Source organism: Narcine bancroftii, chromosome 12 (assembly GCF_036971445.1).
Source record: "Narcine bancroftii isolate sNarBan1 chromosome 12, sNarBan1.hap1, whole genome shotgun sequence".
Lineage (NCBI taxonomy): Eukaryota > Metazoa > Chordata > Chondrichthyes > Torpediniformes > Narcinidae > Narcine > Narcine bancroftii.
In genome coordinates this window covers 5,683,102-5,700,899 of record NC_091480.1, presented here as the reverse complement: position 1 = coordinate 5,700,899, position 17,798 = coordinate 5,683,102, and the positions used below count along the sequence as shown (strand labels likewise).

The following is a 17,798-nucleotide window of genomic DNA, read 5'->3' as shown; positions in this document are numbered from 1 at the left end:
CTATCCTCCTCCACACCCACCCCCCCTATCCTCCTCCACACCCACCCCCCCTATGCTCCTCCACACCCACCCCCCCCATCCTCCTCCACACCCACCCCCCCCATCCTCCTCCACACCCACCCCCCCTATCCTCCATCCCCGGCCGGTTGACAGTCCAGGCCCGAGGCCCCGGCTCCAGATACTCACCCGGCTCCACAAGCTGCTCTGTCGGGTTCGACTCGCCGGAAGTCAATCTCCTTTCCCGCCGCTGCCCCGAATAAGCATGGCGGGGTCACGTGACTGTACTGTCAGCTGACCGGACGAGATCACGTGAGGTGAGCGGAGCGCCGGCAAGAGGGAGTCGTCCAGGTAATGAGAGCAGAGGTTTGAAGTGAGGGGGTTCAGCACGGCAACGATGGGCTGAATAGCCTCCTGCGGGAAACAGTGATCTGGGGAGTCAGAAACGGGAAAGGTGTGAAGAGGAGGAAAGGTTAGGGTAGGAGTGAGGGTGGGGGTAGAAATGAGAGTGGGGTCGAGGTTGGGGGTAGGGTTGAGGGTGGGGGTAGGGGTGAAGTTGGGTGTTGAGAGTGGGGTCGAGGTTGGGGGTAGGGTTGAGGGTGGGGGTAGGGGTGAAGTTGGGTGTTGAGAGTGGGGGTAGGAATGAGGGCGGGGATAAGGATGAGGGTGGAGGTGAGGTTGGGGTAGGAATGAGGGTGAAGGTGAGGTTGGGGTAGGAATGAGGGTGGAGGTGAGGTTGGGGTAGGAGTGAGGGTGGAGGTGAGGTTGGGGTAGGAGTGAGGGTGGGGGTAGGAATGAGGGTGAAGGTGAGGTTGAGAGGTAAGGGGATGTTTGGCCTCCAGCGAGGTTGGTTTAACGTGTGGTGTCCGAGGAGTGTGTACGATCAGCCTTTAAAACGGCGGCATTGTCCCAATGACCACGTTCAGCGACTGAGACATCACTAACTGCTCACAACGTATAAAGGACATTCTCTTTAAAGGCGGTCAAAAGGAGAATGAAATGAACTGCCAAGACTCGAAGGGCACTGATGGAGTCCAGTTCGTCCCTGCCAATAATAGAAAGAACTATCCCTTCCTTCCCTTCTTTTTCCCGGCAGAGAGCTACTCACCCTTCTTAGCCTCCTGCCCTCTCTCCCATCACTTCTCAGCCTCTGTCTCTTCCCACATGTTACTATGCAACTTTCCCTACCTCTGCTCCCCCCCCCCCCCACACACTTTTTATTCAGGCATCTGACTAATTTTCAACATTCCTGCTGAAAAGCTCAGGTTCGAAATGTTACCTGCCTTTACTCCCTGTGGATGCTACATGACCTGCAGAGTTTCTTCTGCTTTAAATTTAACTGTACTATTCTCCAAAAGATGAATTGCGAGATAACTGCACAGTAGTACTGCTGCTACCTCAGTCCGGAGTGGTGTTCTGTATGAGGTCTCCCCTCCCCTTCCCCACTGCCCGTGTTTTCGTTGCCTCCGACCTTCCATAGCTCTGCTGGTTAGTTGCTGTAAGCTACTCTGAGCGTAGATGAGATCTGAAATCTGGGCAAAAAGGAAACTAAGTGAATCTGTGGGTGTTGGGGAGGAAATTGTTCACGTTTTGGTTCAAGACCCCGTCGTTCCTTCTCGTGAAGGTGGGTGGCAGGAGAATTCAGGGTGGAATTGAAGGCATGTGAGATTTGGGGGAATGGGGTTGGTGAGGCTGCTTTGAGACAGCAGAGCCATTGGGCTGAACAGCTTTGTGATATGAGAAGTATGAATGTGAGAGTAGCTGACAAAAACTCTTGTTCATGTGCCATTGTGGTTGGGAACCAACAGGTCCACAATTATCTCCTCTGTGGGCTTGTGACCACCTGCACCTCGGGGTCTGTGGAATCACATGAGGCTGCTCAGATCATTGAGCTTGTATCAACTGAAGTGTGACCCAGCCTGACCTCTTGTCCAGCATTGGGTCTGCAACCTCACTGGTCACAATCCTAGAACATCCAAGAACCAGTTCAATGTGTGGAGGGTTTCAGCCAGGAAATTCCAGACTCTTGTCATGGCCACACACTTACGTGGGCCTTGCAAAGGGCTGGTCACCACTGATGAGTCACCACCCCTGGGTTAAAACGGTTTCCAGATCTTTAGTCAAAGGGGCGGACAGAGGGGGCATGGAGATAGTTCCAGTGGTGGAGGAGTCTAGGACCAGAGGGCACAGCCTCAGAATAAAACAACGTCCCTTTAGAACAGAGATGAGGAGAAGTTTCTTCAGCTAGAGAGAGGTGAATCTATTCAATTTGTTGCCACAGACGGTTGTGGAGGCCAAGCCATTGGGGGGATTTAAAGCAAAGATTGATAGGATCTGGATTAGTAAAGGTGTCAGAGATTATGTGGGGAAAAAGGAGGAGAATGGGGTAGAGGAAAAATACATCTGCCATGATTTGAATGGCAGCACAGACTTGATGGGCCAAATGGCTTTATTCTGTTCTTATGTAGTAGTAGTAGTTTAATTTATATAGTGCATTTAACACCACACATGCTGATCGAAAGTGCTGAACATATGATTAGGAATAAACTAGTTATTATCTAAACAATGACGTGTGAAAAATATACCAGCGCTGCCATCTTTTTACAGAAACTATCCCACTTAGAACATTAATTATTTAATCCCAGTTGCAGCAGCAAACAACTTCCCAATTTCAAATGAACAACAGTGCTACAAACACCAGACTTCAAAGAACAAGCAGTGAACACAAATAAGCAATTCCATTTGGATGTTACATCCAAGTCCCACCTCAGCCATCTAGGGCTGGTTTACCGGCATCAGCAGGACTTGGATGTTATCGTCTGCCAGCTTCAAAGGGGAAACTACCAACCAAGTCAAAGTTTCTTGAGGCGTCAGAGCCCCCACCTCCCGACCTCGGGAGATCCGAACACCATGAGGCCTTGCGGCTCAGGTTGACGTCAACCACAACTAATGCATCCTTTGGGGTGCCTTATGGTTTTAATTCCAGAGGCTGTGTTTGAGTCCCACTCTGGACAAAGACCGACAATTCAGTACCATAAGACTTGAAGTATTAACAGTCTTCCGCTGGGTAGATTTTGGAATCAGAATTTGCTGTCATGTGACACAAAATTCGTTGTTTTGCAGCATAATTGCTATAAATTACGTTTTAAAAAATAAATTGGTGCAAAAGAAGAGAAAGTGAGGTCATGCCTGTGGTTCATGGTCCATTCAGAAATCTGATGGCAGAGGGGAAGAAGCTGTTTTTGTAACGTTGGGTGTTCGTCTTCAAGCTCCTGCATCCCCTTCCCGTTGGCAGCAGAGTGAGGACTTGAGTGGTGGGGTCCTTGAGGATAGTGGCTGCTTTCTTGAGGTACCAGCTTTTGTAGATGTCCTCGATGGAGTGAAGATGCCTGTGATGTCATTGGCCGAGTTCACAACTCTTTTCCTGTCCTGCGCATTGATACCTCCATACCAGACAGTGATGCAACCAGTAAGAATGCTCTCCACAGTACACACGGTAGAAAGTTGCAAGTTTCTTTGGTGACGAACCAAATCTCCTTAAATTCATCATGAGATATAGCCACTGGCAAGCCTTCTACATGATTGCATTGACATGGAGCCTCCAGGATAGATCTTCAGAAATGTTGACACCCAGGAGTTTGAAGTTCTTTACCTTCTCCACTGCTGACCCCTTGATAAGGACTGGTTCTCCTGATTTGCCCCTGCTGGTCCAAAATCAGTTCCTTGGTTTTGCTAATGTTGCATGCAAGGTGGTTATTGGGTCACTTCCTCATTGCCGTCTGTGATTTTGCGGACGACCGTGGTGTCATCAGCAAACTTGTAGATGATTCCATCACTTAAAGAGCAGTGTCCTCTTAGTCAGATCAATCGACAGAGTAGTAGCCAGTATGTTCCTCCCTTTGCAGATTCCTATCTTTGCTCTTGATACATTTTGAGTCTGTTCTCGTTATTAAATCCAGCTCTCTTTTTATGTTCTGGGCAGGCCCTGATAGATGAGAACTTCGTGTTGGTGTCCTGGGCAATGAGTCATTTCAGCGCTAATAACAACTCTTCCATTCATGGGAGGAAGGTGTCAGTGGCAAGGACAGCATTTATTGTCCAACCCTTATTGAACTTGAGGAGCATGCTAATGTTGCAGAGGTTTACAAAGTGCAGTTGGGGAGGATTTAGGCTGAGGGATGATGAGGGAATGGAGACCTATGTCCAAATCAGGATGGGTGTGTGAGTCAGAGGTTCAGTAAAGTGGACTGGGGACAGAATTCAAATTTGGGGTTGTCTTGTACATTGGAGCAATCTATTTGTGTGCAGATACAGCAAACCTTGCTGTCTACACATCCCGTAATGTGGCAGTGGGCTCCTGACTGTGGAATCATTTCTTGTAGGGCCTTGGTGTCTCCTCGTGATAATGCCATCCAATAAGTCAGTCTCGGATGCCCCTATTACCAAGTTCAAGAACTGCTGTATTCTGAAGGATCACAGGCTACAGAGGTGAGTGTGCCCCCCACCCCTGTCCCTTTCATCGTGGTCAGGACTTTATACGGAAATCCAGAATCAGAAGGTGATTGGGAAAGGGTTTTTTTAAAATCAAAAATAGACTTTATTAACAAACAATTATTTACAAAGGGAAACCCAGTGAGTCTGTTCCCATCTTTATTGTGCCTTGTTACTTTGGGAGAGGGGGGTGTTGCCCATTGAGGGACAGGAACCTAGCAGAGGGGGTCACCCGATCACCTCTGCTCCTCTTGTCTGTTTTAAGGGAGGACCTTTGGGTGAGGGAAGGGAAGATCCTGAACCCAGAGAAGTTGTTCTTCGATGAGAAAGGATTCACAGATATTGAGGTGGATTGTGAGGGCAGCATTGTTGCACCAGGATTCATCGACACACAGATTAACGGTGAGTGAATGATGCCCCTGTCCTCCGGGAGAGCTGGGAGAACGTGCGGCTCATGTACCAGTCCCTCCCTCACCAGAGCCCTGAGATCCCCCATCTCCCCGCCCCTGTATTTCCCCCACCCAATCTCAGGCCTTTTGCACCTGACCCTTCTGTCAGAGGGAGACTCTGCATCCTGGGGGGGGGGGGGGGGGGGGGAAGGTGCAGTGTGTGGGGGAGGAGAGGGGTGGGGGTGGTGGGGGAGGGGGTGGAAGGGGAGATGGAGATGAGGGGCAGATGAGGGGGGGTTGGGGGTTTTTGCCTGATGGTGCCTGTGTTGCAGGCGGTTACGGGTTTGACTTCTCCTCTGCTGCGGCCAGTGTGAGGCACGGCGTTTCCTGTGTGGCCAAGAAGCTCCTATCCACTGGGGTGACATCCTTCTGTCCCACCCTGATCACCTCACCCCCTTCCGTGTATCACCAGGTGCGTGCAATGGTGGCACCATTCCCACCATGAGGGCAGGGGAAGGTGAGGTGAGAGGGTTATAGAGGAAAGAACCTCAGGAAGGTGTGATGGCGAGAGAAGGGACAGTAGGATGGATGGAGGGGAGGAAGGAAGTGCTGGAATGGCAGGAAGACATTGACATATGAGAGGAAGGATTGATAGTAGAAGGAGGCAAGAGGAGGGATGGTGGAATGAGGGAGGAGGGGATGGTTGAACGGGAGGAAGGAAAGATAGTGGGAGGAGGCGGTCGAATGAGAGGAAGGAGAGACGGTGAAAGGAAGCAGGCGGAGAGATGATGAAAGGAAGCAGGTGGAGGTATGGTCTAACAAAAGGAAAGAGAGATGGTGAAAGGAGGCAGGCAGAGAGATGGTCAAACGAGAGGAAGGAGGAATGGTGGATGGGGACAGATGATGGGAAGATCTGGGGAAGGGAAGGGAAACATGTCCTTGCTGACACTGCTGGGGAAACGTGCGACTGGTGGTGGATGTGGGGGGGTGGTTGTCGAACATCAGCAAAAATGACTCTGGAGTCAGGCAAGAAAAGATATCTTGTAGAATTATTAATGTTTCTCCAAAAAACATTAACATTTAATTTTAACTCTTTACAGATCATTCCTCAGATAGAAGTGCAGGAGGGAGGGCTCGGTGGAGCAGGGGTCCTCGGTGAGTGGATGGGTTTATGGAGGGTGGACTTCCTCTCAGCTGTCCACAAGACTGGGAAGCAGGGGGCAGGGATCACAAGGAGGGACGAGGAGGGGGGTGGTGAGATCATCAAAGGAGGGGAAGGGGCAGAGGGGAAGCTGCGGGGAAAGGGGAATTGGCGGGGGTTTGAGGGACCGGAGGGATATGGGTGGGGGGAGGGATGAGGGAGACTGGGAGGGAAGGGAGCAGTTGTATGGAGGGCAGGGACTGAGGGAGGGGAGTGCGTAGGGATGAGGGAGGGGTAGGGAGACTGGTAGGTTAGGGAGCAGGGGTCATAGAGAGGGGCAGGGGACAGGGGTAAGGGCTTTAAGGGAGGGGAGAGGGGCGGGGAGTAGGTAGAAGTGGGAGGGGAGTAGGTAGGAGTGGGAGGGGAGTAGGTAGGAGTGGGAGGGGAGTAGGTAGGAGTGGGAGGGGAGTAGGTAGGAGTTGGAGGGGAGAGTGACAGGGAGGAGGGTGGGGGTTGGAGAATGTTCAAAAACCCTCCCTCCCGCTCACATCAACCTACACTGTGAACAGAAGGCTACTCAGCCTTTCTAATCTGCTCACCCAGTTATTCAGCTCATGGGTGTTGGGACTGTAACCACACTTCCAGCTTCCTACCTGCCCACATTAATCTTTCACCCCTCCCTGAGCTTAAAATACTCAAAGACTCTACTTGCTCTGATGGGAAGTGTTCTGAAGATCCAGCCGGAGGCTTGTTTCTCATCTCTGTGCCTTTGACTGAGTCCTCTGAATGTTGACCCTGAGTTCCACTTTCTTCCATGCAAGGAAACAGCCTCTCCACCCCTTTCCCCCTCCACCCCCTTGGCCCTCTGCCACTTCCCCCTCCGCCCCTTCCTCCTCTCTGTGCCTCCCCTTTCTGCCCTCCCCCCGGCCCCTCATCCCCTCTTTTCCCCCCCTCACTCCGCTCCACCCTCATCCCTCGTCCCTCTCCGCCCCTTCCCTATCTGCCCGTCATCTCTATCAGCTCTTCACTCCTCTCTCTCTCCCCTACCCCTTCACCTCTACCCCGCTCCATCCTTCCACCTCGGCCCCTCCTCTTTCCCTACCCCCTCCCTGCAGCCTAAGGTGTGGGTACCCCATGGCGCAACCCCTATGACACCATGGCCTCTACTCCTGCAACCCTCTCCTCTCCTTCTTCTTCCCCCCCTCTCCCCGTGGCCTCAGATCTGGGGGCCCCACAGTGTGATCCCTCTGACCCCGTGCCCTCTGCCCCTCCATCCCCAGGCCTGCACCTGGAGGGGCCATTCATCAGCCGAGAAAAGAAGGGGGCTCACCCTGAGGAGCACCTGCGGACATTCGAGCGGCACGGGTTCCAGGATGTTCTGGACACCTACGGCCAGTTGGACAACGCCCTCATCGTCACCCTGGCCCCCGAGCTGGAGAGAAGCGATGAGGTGATCCACAAGCTGGTTTCACGAGGAATCCGGGTCTCGCTGGGTAAGGGTGGTACCATCGGGGAGAGGGAAGCCATGGTCCCATTCTGACCAGTCCTGAGGAGGGTGGGAGGGGTCACACTGTATCCCATCCATATTGACAGGAGCAGGAGATAGCTATCCAAATGCAACACTGGCATTCATTTCAAGAGGAATAGAATACAAGAGCAGGGATGTGATGTTGAGGTTCTGGTGAGATCTCTGGTGAGGATTGTGAGCTCCTCATTTCAGAAAGGATGAGCTGACATTGGAGAGGGTTCAGAGGGGGTTCCGGGAATGAAAGGGTTATCATTATGAGGAACATTTGACAATTCTTGGCCTGTACTCGTTGGAATTTAGAGGGGATGAGAGGGATCTCATTGAAACATTTTGTGGACGGAGTAGATGTAGAAAGGTTGTTTCCCACGGAGGGAGAGTATGGGACAGTGGTTCTTGACCTTTATCTTTCTACTCACAAACCACCTTCAGTAATCCCTTAATAGCCACAAAGTGCTTATGGCATCCCTTAGTAAGTGATTACTTATGAGTAGAAGGAAAAAGGTTAACAACCACTGGTCGAGGACAAGTCAGCACAACTTCAAGATTGAAGAGCGGGCACTGAGAATAGAGATGTGTACGGAGGAATTTCTTCAGCCAGAGGGAGATGAATCTGTGGAGGCCGGGTCATTATCCAGCCTATTTGACCCTGCTCTGCTGTTCAATAAGAGCAATGCTGATCTGTCTATGGACTCAGTCCCACCTACCTGTCTGATCCCCACGACCCTTAATTCCCCAAAGATGCAAAAATCTATCAGGAGTTTTGCTGTTTCTTTGGGCAGAGAATCCCACAGATTCACCACTCTCTTGGAAAAGCAGTTCCTCCTCAACTCTGTCCTGAATCTATTCCCCTGAATCCTAATTCTAGTCTCACCTATCAGTGGAAACAACTTCCCTGTTTCTGGATTGATTTTGTAATGTTATTTTTCCTTAAGATCTGAATTCCAGCGAGTACAGCCCCAGATGACTCAATCCCTCGCTCATAGACTCACAACCTCATCTCTGGAATTAACCTGTTGATCCCCCTCTTTCAAAGCCAGTATATCCTTCCTCAAGTAAGGAGACTAGAACTACCCGCATTTCTCCACATGAGGCCTCACCAGTAACTTGTACAGTTGCAGCAGGATCTCCCTGCTCCTAAATTCAATCCCTCCAGCAATGAAGGCCAACATTCCATTTGTTGTCTTAGACCAGAAAATATTGGAACAGAATTAGGCTATTCAGCACCACCATTCAATCATAAGCTGATCTATTTTCCCACTCAGCCCCACTGCCCAGCCTTTGATGCCATGGATAATCAAGAACCTATCAATCTTTGCCTTAAGTACACCCAATGACCAGGTCTCCACAATCGCCCGTGGCAACAAATTCCACAGATTAACTCCGTCTGGCTGAAGAAAATCATCTGCATCTCTATTTTAAGCAAACAGCCTTTAAACCTAAAGATTGCCCTCTTGTCCTACACTCTCCCTCCAATAAGAAACAACCTTTCTACATCTACTCTGTCCATGCCTACCCTGTCTTGATCACCTGTTGGACCTGCAGCCCAACCTTTTGTGATTCATGTACAAGCACTCCCAAGTCCCCCAACAGCGTGCTACAACATTTTGCCATTTAATTATCATCTGATAATCTATTTTTCCTTTTAGAATGGTTCACCTCACATTTAACTATATTGTCCTCCATCTGCCAGACCTTTGCCCTCTCACTTAACCTGTCCATATCTCCCTGTAGCCTCTCTACATCTTCTGCACAATTTGCTTTTCCACTCAGTTCTATATCATCATGGATACACGACTCTCTGTCCTCACTTCCACATTGTTAACATACATCGTGAACACTCCATTCTCCACTCATTGCCCATTTATCCCAATCCTCCGCCTTCTATTGGTTAACTAATCCTCTATCTGTGCTAATAGCCCCAACATCCTTGTCAAACACCCTCTGGACATCCAAAACCACAACACTCACCTGTTCCCCTGGATCCACTGCAGTTGTTACATCCTCAAAGAGCTCCAGTAAATCTGTCAAACAGGACAAGACTTTCCTGGAACCACACTGGTCTGCCCAACAGTACAAGTTCTATCCTGACGTCTGTTTGTTCCTTCCTTGCACTCCCAGCCCACTGTGGGGGTAGGGGAAGAGCAGAGTGTTGGGATTGGGTTGAATGTTGCTGTTTCTCGGTGACAGGGCACTCAGTGGCTGACCTGTCGCAGGCTGAAGCTGCCGTCTGGCACGGTGCCACTTTCATCACTCACCTCTTCAACGCCATGCTGCCCGTGAGTCCAGGGAGGGGGCTGGGAAGGGGGGAGCTGGGGCAATGGGAGGGAACAGAGAAGGGCATGGGGAGAGTTGGGAGATGGGGAGGTGAAAGGTGCTGGGGAGAGATGGGAGAGGGAGAGAGCTGGGAAGGGGAGGAAGGTTGAGCTGGTGGAAGGGAAAGCAGGCAGTGGGGGAGGCTGTAGAAGGAGGGGGTTGGGGGTCGATCTGTGGGTGAGGGTGAGTAGTGAGGGGATTTTCCTGTGTATATATTGGCAGCAGTAGGGAACCCACTGGAGCTGTGAAATTGGCAGTTGTGGGGGTGGGGGCGGCTGGTGTTGTAATGGGGGGAGGTGGTTGAGGGTTTTCTGAGGGTGGAGTGGGAGGGGTTGGGTCTGCTCCCCCCACCCCCCAGTGGAGTGGAGTAGATCAGAGCCCCCTCCCTCCAGGAGCCAAGGCATGGTTCTGGTCAGATTCACCAGCCCCTCTCCCCAACACCCCCAGTTTCACCATCGGGACCCTGGCATTGTTGGACTGCTGACCAGTGACCGAATCCCCAGCCGCCGGCCGGTCTTCTACGGAATGATTGCTGACGGGATCCACACCAACCCGGCTGCCCTGAGGATCGCCTATAGAGCTCACCCGCAAGGTGAGGCCAGTCCAGACGCACCCAGCATATCCTCTCCCCAACACCCTCCTCCCCACCCAGCACCTCCTTTCCCTCAGCAACCCCTTCCCCCACCATCACCCTCCACCAGCACCTCACTCCCTTGGCTTCCTCTTCCCCGGCACGCCTGCCCCCCAAAACTCCCCTTCCCTCAGCACCCCTTTCCCTTCACCCTCTCCAGTTCCCTCCCTCTTCCACTGCTGCCCTCCGCTTCCCCTCCCCCCCACCACTGCTTCCATCCCTCTTCACCCTCACCCAGACCCCCCCTAATGCCCGTTTCTATGGCAGGTCTGGTGCTGGTGAGTGATGCCATCATGGCGATGGGACTTCCGTCGGGCAGACACACCCTGGGCCAGCAGGAGATCATCATTGATGGGGCAAATGCCTATGTGGCAGGTGAGGGGAATTGCACCCACAGCTCACCTACCCCTTCCTCTTCCCCCCTCCCCGGGGAGCACCCATGGTGGGAAGGGGTGCATCACGGAGGGATCAACATGTGGTGGGGGCTCCTCACAGTGGACACAGGAGACTTAGGGGAGGGCAAATGAGGCTGGAAGGGAGTGGGTGTGTTTAGTAGGCTGGGGCTGGTTGGGTCGGTCTGGGGTTGGTAGGGCACAGAGTCAGATGGGGTGGAGTTGGTAGGGTGCAAAGGGTGGTGGGTGGGGATTGATGGGTGGAGAGTGGGGAGTAGAGTTGGAAGGGTGCAGGGAGTGTGGGTGGGGTTGGATGCTACAGCAGATGGGGGTGGGGGGTTGGAAGGTATCCGAGGGTGGGGGACAGGCCTACATTGTGAGCTCAGTGTGGAGCGTGGGACCTGAGACAGTGACTCCTGCCCTCCGACCTCCGCACAGGGACCAGGACACTGAGTGGGAGTGTGGCCACCATGGACAAGTGCGTGCGGCACCTACGGCAGGCAGCAGGTGAGGTCCAGGCTGAGGGGTGGAGGACAGGGTGGGGGAGGGGGGGGAGGCATGAAATCTGCCCGCAGTGCTAAGCCCCCACCACCAAAGGGTGCCGTGGCTACATCTCGGATGGGCTGAGGGCAGTGCCGACTCTCCCAGGGTCAGAAGGGTTCTAATCCCAGCCCCTCCCCTTCGAGCAGATGATATAGGAGGGGATGCTTGGTTAAATGACCACTTTCCCAAGTGGAGGAATCTGAAATGGAGACATGAAGATGCCAGATTTTGGAATCCTGAGCAATAAGAAAAGGGGGCACTCAGCAGGACAGGCAGTGTCTGTTGGAGAGAGATGGTCAGCCATTGATTCAGGTGAGATGAATGAGAAGGGATCTTACAGAAAGACAAAATCGTGAAAAGAATTGATAACAGAAAGAAAAGTTGTTACCAGGGCAGGTGAGACTACAACTTGGGAACTTGCAGGTGGAGTCGGTGGTGAAGAAGGCAAGTGCAATGCTGGCATTCATTTCAAGAGGAATCGAATATAAGAGCAGGGAAAATAGATCAACTTATGATTGAATGGTGGGGCAGACTCGATGGGCTGAATGGCCTATATTCTTCTGCTCCTGGCCTCAAAGTTCAGAGGAGGAGATTTAGGTCAGAGATGAGGAGGAACTGCTTCAACTAGAGAGTGGTGAAATTGTGGAATCCTCTGTCCAAGGATCCTTTGTTCAATGTATTTTAGGTACAGTTCGATAGATTTTTGCATAGTTGGGGTATTAAGGGTTTCAGGGAACAGATGGGTCAATGGAGCTGAGTCCTAGCCAGATTGGCCGTGATGGTGTTGAATGGCAGGGCAGACTCGATGGACTTCTAGTTCTCATGTCCTTGTGGTCACGACCCTTTATGGAGTCTTGGTGAAGGGTTTCACCTTCACGGATGCTGGCTGACCCACTGAGCTCCTCCTGCTTCTCTGTTTGCTCAGCGTGGATGGGTGTTTGGCAGTTGGCATGGACTAGGTGGGCTGAAGGCCCTGGCACAAACTCGTGCCCTGTCCTGTATGTACTCTCCCACACACTACTCGTCTTCACCCACACACACACGGCCCTCTTCCCACAGCAGACCTTTAATTATACCTTTAATTTGACAGACGATCTGAAAAAGACGAAATGGAATTAAAATACTGAGCAATGAGACAAGGTCCACCTGAAGACCCACCCTCCCCTCCACATCACCCCCACCTGCTGTCCCTCCACACCCTCAAGTACCCCAGCTACACCTGAAGGGTTGGCTGCTGGTGATCCTGAGCTCGTCGGTGAGTGATCACTGCTCCAAGTTCAGGGTTCACAGCCCAGTGATTCCTGTGGCTCTGCCCACAACCGTGGCTCCTGGACCAGGGGTTCCTGGGTTGGGGCATTCCTGGGCTGGAGGGGACAGCTTCTGGGCCAGAGGGGAGGAGGGAGTTTTCCTGGGCAAGATTGAGGTGTTCCTAGTCCGGAGGGGAGCTCCAGGCCGAGGGAGGTAGCAGTGGAGCAGGCCAGCCATGCTGCTCCTAGCAGGAGGGGCAGCACAAAATCATGTCCGCCTTTCACTCCCATTCACAGGCTGCTCGGTGGAGGCAGCGCTGGAGGCAGCTTCTCTGCACCCCGCTCAGCTCCTGGGGATACAGGATGCGAAGGGGACGCTGGACTACGGCTCGGACGCAGGTGAGAGAGGGAAAGCCAGGTCACCAGCACAGCGGGAGTTGGGGGTGATTCTCCACCCCCCACCCTCTGGACACCTCCAGGATTCAAGTTCTGTCAGTGGTGGGGCTGAGTTATTGAGAGATTGGGTATGAGACTGGCATGAAGGAGGCTGAGGGTGACCTTCCGGAGGTTGTAGAATCACGAAGGGCGTGGATAAGATTGATGGTCAGAATATTTCATCCAGGGAAGGGGAGAGGATAGGTTTAAAGTGAGAGTGGAAAGATTTCAAAGCAAACTGAAGGGCTAGTTTTTGCACGTAGGTGTGCGAAATGAAGAAGTGGTCAAGGCAAGGACATTTATTTTAATTTATTTTTACATGTAATTTAGTGATTACTAATTAACCTACAAACCCTGCACATTTTGAAGGGTGGGCAGAACCCGGAGCCCCCAGAGGGAACCCATGCAGACATGGGTCGCTGGTGCTATAATCGTGCTATTTTTCCCACCCAGAGATTAAAAGACATTTGGACAGTTCCGTGGATAGGAAAGGGTGAGAGGGAGAGGGGCCGAACAATGACAGGTGGGACTAGTTAACTTCAGTGTTTTGGCCAACATGGATGAGTTGAGCCAAAGGGCCTGTGACCATTGAACAGGCTGAGGGAATCTGGGCATGGAGGGGTTAAATCCACTCCTGGTTTACTTTGCAGACCTGGTGTTGCTGGATCAGGAGCTGAACGTGCGGGGCACGTACATTGCTGGGGAGCTAGTGTGGAAGGATGGTGCGTGCACTGGAAGACCGGGTGACCAGGAGGCTGATGTGCCCGTGCTCTGACCAGGAGATACCGGTTGCTTGGGGCAGAACGGTTTGGAGAGTCCGAGTCTTGGGCTTGCAGTGTGCAGTCGGCACAGGGACCCTGCCAGATCCCCATGGGTCTTCAGGATGAATTTTTTATATCCAGTGACATTCCAACATGCTGAACTGGGTTCACCCTTCACCAGGACAATGTGGATCTTCCTCCACACTGAATGGGAGTGGGGGGGGGGGGGGTTCGGTATTATCCCCACTTTAAGGGGCACAGGTCCCCTGTTCTCCCCCCACTCACCGAGGGACTTGGGTATTCTTCTCCCACACCTTCACTGCTGTTGATCCCTGCTCCCGGAGACATGGTGTGGTGGCCCAGCACTCCAGCAAGTCCGAACCCTGCCTCACCCAGGGCTAACGTGGCCCTGCCTTAGACGTCATGTCCTACATCCCAACTTCACCCAAGTTCTTGACCCCCCCCCCCACCCCACCCCACCCCACCCAAATGAAGCACCCAACCTTCAGGTGTAGCTGGGGTAGTACCTGTGTACTTGAGGGTGTGAAAGGACTGCAGGTGAGGGCGATGTGGAGGGGAGGGTGGATCTCAAGGTGGACCTTGTCTCACCACTCAGTATTTTAATCCCATTTAGACTTTTTCAGATCGTCTGTCACATTAAAGGTATGATTAAAGGTCTTCTGTGGGAAGAGGAGTGTGTGGGTGTGTGGGTGAAGGCGAGTAGTGTGTGGGAGAGTACATACAGGACAGGGCACGAGTGTGTGCACAGGTGATAACTCCTGGCTTCTCGTGCACCCTCCTGGAGAGAGAGAGACACACACCCAGCATGTCTCTCACACGCCCACTCCCAGCGTGATACACACACACACCCTCAGCATCTGTCTCACAGTCAATGTGTGGGATGAGGCATTGGTGCCAATTGTAAACAACTCATGCCCCTCTCGATGCAGGGAAACGTGGTCTCACTTCGGGTGGTAATCCTCGAACTCTGTGCCCTGGTCACCATTGTTTCTCTCCTTGCATCTGTTCCAGCACTGCTGGGTGTTGTCTGCACTAAACTCCCTCCTCCATCTTCCCCTGCCTAAGTTCCTCCCCCTTTCTGAGCCCTTTGGCACCTACTAATCAATTGCCTCTCCCCCAACTCCAGCCCTCACCCCATCTGTCCATCAACCTTCACCCTTCCATTTCACCAATGCCTCCTGGCTCCAGTCTAACCCCTGCTGATCTCCCCTCTGCACTCTGAGTCTTGATAAATGGTTCCAACTCAAATCCTTGACTATTCTTCCATGGATGCTGCTCGACCCACTGACTTCCTCCAGCAGGTTGTGTTTTGTTGAAGAATATACAGTAGAACCCCTGTTTTCTGGAATTCAAACAACTGGCAGCCTCAAGCAATGGCAAAAAAAATTACAGGAAATAAGTTATAGACGGGGAAGACACGTGACCACCTGCAATACACACATTCCAGATGGGCAGGAGGCCACGCTTCCTCCACACACTACAGCTAGCCATAATTTGGAGGAACAACACCTAATATTCCATCTGGGCACTCCAACCAAGCAGCATGAACATCGACTTCTCTGGCTTCTGTTTAGCCCCTTACCGAGGAGCTTTCTTTGTACCTCTCCTTTCCTTCATTTCCTGACTCCCTTCCCTCTTCTTTTGGAGACCTCCCCTCCCAAGTTTGAAATTTTCCTTATTTGTTAGCCTAATCTCTTCCCCCTCCCCCTTCTCCCACATTTACTTTATTCGGACAACCTGACTGCTTTTTCCTTATATCTTGACAATGGGCTCAGGCCCAAAATGTTGGTTCCCCTCTATTTCCTCTAGATGCTGTGTGACCTGCTGAGTTTTTCTGGCATGTTTGTGTATTGCAATAAGATGCCGGTGTTGTCCACAACAATCAGTAAGACCATACTAAAGGTGATGTAATTAAAGTAAAAGCACAGAAATGCTGGAGGAACTCAGCACGTCACACAGCATTGTCCATGGGAGATCAAGATATATATCCAACTTTTTGGGCCTGAGACCTGCCTCCAGGTATGAAGAAGCACAGGCCCAAAACATCAGCTATTATTCCGCCCATGGACGCTGCAAGACCGGCTGAGTTCCTCCATCATTTCTGTGTTTTTACAATCATATCATCTGCAAACCTTTGTGTTTCACCCCCATGGTAATTGAATGCAGGTCAGGGTTGGGGCTTGTACAGCCCATTCTTGTCCATCCATTCCCAAGTTCGTAATTTATACATTTTGATCTCACACAATGTGCACATATTTCCCCAAGAGCTTTATTGATATAAATTACACTCATGAGCCTAAGTTTGGTATTGCCCTTCTCTGGGATACATGGGAGCATGATTGTAGAAATGTACAATGTGCTCTGGGGCTTTATATAGCCATGGAGACTGACAACACATTGGGAAGTGCAGGTTGGCAGTCATTTATTTGTAGCAATGAAAAACAGAAATGCTGGATGAACACAGCCAGTCTCGCAACGTTCATAGGAGGTAAACATATATTACCGATGCTTCGAGACTGAGGACTTCCTCAAGGAATATTATATATTTTTACCTCCTACGGACACAGTGAGACCGGCTGAGTTCCTCCAGGATTTCTGTGTTTTTACAACAATCACAGTTTGCAGACATTCACTTTTCACTACATTTGGAGCAATGTCAATAGTGATATTACTTGGACCTACAAAGGCCAGTTCCATGTGTCATCATTTTTAAATTTTACTCAACAAATTCTCTGACAAGAAGAGACTTTTTGTGTGGATTATACCCATAGTCACAGGCATTTAGTGTGGAATAACTCATAGCTCTTGATGGCTGTGCCTTCTGGATTGGTGTTGGGATCGGGTCCTCAGCATGCCACTGTCGGTGACCAGTAGTGGTGACAGCATGGAATAGCTTTTCAGCTGAGTCTATGTGGGGGGGTCACACCCCCGGCACTGGGGGGAGAAGGGGTGGGTCCCACACTGAGAATTCTGTGGGAGGTGGGTGGGTCTATGGGATCCCACAGCCAGAGCACTGCTGGGGAGGGAATCCTATGAGGGTCTCACCAAGAGTTGGGGGGGGGGGGGGGGGGGAAGTCCCACAGAGAGAATACTTTTGTTTATTTGTCAGACTATACCTCGAACAGTGAGAAGGGTTCTTGTGCGAGCAGGTGAGCATTAACATATATATGGCAATAAGTGAAGAACAAGAGCACAATATCAGTCCCAGTGGAATCCAAGCACTCAACATGAGCAAAACTAAGGAACTGATTGTGAACTTCAAGAAGGAGAAATCAGGAGAACACAAACCTGTCCTCATCGAGAGTCAGCAGTGGAAAGTGTTAAGAACTTCAACATCTCTAAGGACCTATCCTGGGGCTCCATGTTGGTGCAATCATGAAGAAGGCTCGCCAGCAGCTATACTTTGTGAGGAATTGAGATTTGGTATGTCGCTGAAGACTTGCAAATTTCTACCGTGTGTACCATGGAGAGCATTCTGACTGGTTCCATCAGTGTCTTGTATGGAGGTGCTAATGAACAGTACAGGAAAAGCATCAGAGCTGTAAACTCACCCTGCGCCATCTCTCCGTCAAGGATATTGACATGAAGCTGCGTCTCATTGTCCTCTTCACTCTGCTACCATTGGGAAAGAGATCCATCCATGGTACAAAAACAGCTTCTTCCCCTCTGCCTTTCGATTCTGAACGGACAATGAACCACAGACAAGAACTCACTTTTCTTGCACCGAGGACTGGAGAACTCTGTTACATCAGGTTGTACAACTGGATGACAATAAACTTCACTTTTGCACTAATTTATTTATTTTTCAATAATTCCTCCCTTTCTCCTCTCTTGTGATGTGCTGCAGTGCGAACAAACAAGCTCAAACTACAAAGGTTGTACCACAGGCTTTAATTAGCTTAAAAGTGG

The 17,798-nt window shown here is 51.3% G+C and overlaps 2 protein-coding genes across 5 annotated transcripts in view; one reads left to right on the top strand and one right to left on the bottom strand.

Moving 5' to 3' along the window:
* The window catches only part of slx4 (SLX4 structure-specific endonuclease subunit homolog (S. cerevisiae)), a 47,064-nt gene that overhangs the window by 28,221 nt on the left and 1,045 nt on the right, over positions 1 to 17,798 (bottom strand). For both annotated transcript variants that reach the window (XM_069905967.1, XM_069905968.1), the window contains exons 2-3: positions 17,441 to 17,568; positions 187 to 411 (exon numbers count right to left, since the gene is read on the bottom strand). The gene's annotated coding sequence lies outside the window, so the exon portion shown is untranslated. The remainder of the gene's footprint in view (positions 1 to 186; positions 412 to 17,440; positions 17,569 to 17,798) is intronic.
* amdhd2 (amidohydrolase domain containing 2) lies at positions 257 to 17,650 on the top strand. Of its 3 annotated transcripts, XM_069905985.1 has the most exons (12): positions 257 to 348; positions 4,380 to 4,485; positions 4,754 to 4,890; positions 5,210 to 5,349; positions 5,978 to 6,032; positions 7,299 to 7,511; positions 9,734 to 9,822; positions 10,307 to 10,451; positions 10,758 to 10,865; positions 11,321 to 11,389; positions 12,970 to 13,071; positions 13,758 to 14,546. In XM_069905985.1, the coding sequence occupies exons 2-12, from the start codon at positions 4,403 to 4,405 to the stop codon at positions 13,880 to 13,882; spliced, it is 1,266 nt and encodes a 421-aa protein (XP_069762086.1). In that variant the 5' UTR covers positions 257 to 348; positions 4,380 to 4,402; the 3' UTR covers positions 13,883 to 14,546. The 3 variants fall into 3 exon arrangements, with proteins under 3 accessions (XP_069762086.1, XP_069762088.1, XP_069762087.1); XM_069905987.1 differs by lacking the exons at positions 12,970 to 13,071; positions 13,758 to 14,546 and adding an exon at positions 17,044 to 17,650 and having other exon boundaries at positions 11,321 to 11,394; XM_069905986.1 differs by lacking the exon at positions 11,321 to 11,389.

What these genes read in the sequence shown, in the direction of transcription:
- amdhd2 (XM_069905985.1), top strand. Translation starts at nt 4,403, where the DNA reads ATGCCATCCAATAAGTCAGTCTCGGATGCCCCTATTACCAAGTTCAAG. An exon ending in CATCGACACACAGATTAACG is followed by an intron (nt 4,891 to 5,209) that starts GTGAGTGAATGA and finishes CCTGTGTTGCAG; the next exon opens with GCGGTTACGGGTTTGACTTC. An exon ending in TCTTCAACGCCATGCTGCCC is followed by an intron (nt 9,823 to 10,306) that starts GTGAGTCCAGGG and finishes CAACACCCCCAG; the next exon opens with TTTCACCATCGGGACCCTGG.